The sequence below is a fragment of the Chrysochloris asiatica genome, unplaced genomic scaffold, assembly GCF_000296735.1.
Source record: "Chrysochloris asiatica unplaced genomic scaffold, ChrAsi1.0 scaffold00116, whole genome shotgun sequence".
Lineage (NCBI taxonomy): Eukaryota > Metazoa > Chordata > Mammalia > Afrosoricida > Chrysochloridae > Chrysochloris > Chrysochloris asiatica.
The window spans coordinates 3144438-3145313 of record NW_006408634.1 but is presented as its reverse complement, the minus strand read 5'-3'; the positions used below and the strand labels follow the sequence as shown (position 1 = coordinate 3145313).

The 876-nt window shown below is 42.7% G+C and overlaps 1 protein-coding gene across 1 annotated transcript in view; it reads right to left on the bottom strand.

Moving 5' to 3' along the window:
- Positions 1–355: 355 nt before the first annotated feature.
- Positions 356–876, bottom strand: part of NLRP12 (NLR family, pyrin domain containing 12) — a 30550-nt gene continuing 30029 nt past the window's right edge. Inside the window, exon 10 of the mRNA XM_006868321.1 lies at positions 356–443. Within this exon, the coding sequence (XP_006868383.1) occupies positions 356–443 (88 nt within the window). The remainder of the gene's footprint in view (positions 444–876) is intronic.

Genomic DNA, 876 nt, shown 5'->3' with positions numbered 1-876 from the left:
AAAGGTAATTTGTTAGTAATCTTTTAAGCACTCTGCTCTGAATACAGTTGCTATGAATAAAACAACTCAAAGGCATTTTGGATTTTTTTGCTTTTTATCATGGATCAGATTCTTCAGGTTGGTTGCTAATTGAACCACTCCAGTCCGCTCAGGCACCTCGGAAGAAAGTCCTGGCAATCTCCTTCAGACAAATTAGTCATTGAAAACCCTATGGAGTACAGTTGTATGGGGACCCCGTGAGTCCTGGATGATTCAACAACTGGTTAGTTGGCATTATGGGTCTTGGGGTGATGAGCAGACCAGCTCCTCCATTCTCTGTCCTGGCTTCCAGAGAGGAAGCAGCAGATGGGGTCTCTCAGCAGCCAATGTCTAAGTAAGGTTTCTTTACGCGAAGTTCCGCCAGTGCTCTGTGGGTTATGTTATTCAAGTTCATCCCAAAGAGCCTGTGGAAATATTACAGACCAATGTTGCACCATTTGGTTTATTCATGCAGCAAATATTTAAGGATACAATATGCATCTGGTACTGTTAAAAATAATTCCCTTATCATCCAATATGTCTTGGAGACCCAACTCTATTGGGACATAATTGTGTATTGATGGTTCACTCTCTGCTATATGCAATATAAAGTCCTTGACCTTTGTTAGGGGTCCTTGTATGGTACAGACTGTCACATGCTCAGCTGCTAACTAACAGAAGTTCAAGGCCACCCAAAGGTAACTGGGGAGAAAATCCTGGTAATCAACCTCTGAAAAATCATCCACTGAGAACCCTGTGAGCACAGTTCTACTCTGACACACACAGGAGCACCATGAGTGGAATCTACTTATGAAAAATCATCCACTGAGAACCCTGTGAGCACAGTTCTACTCTGAC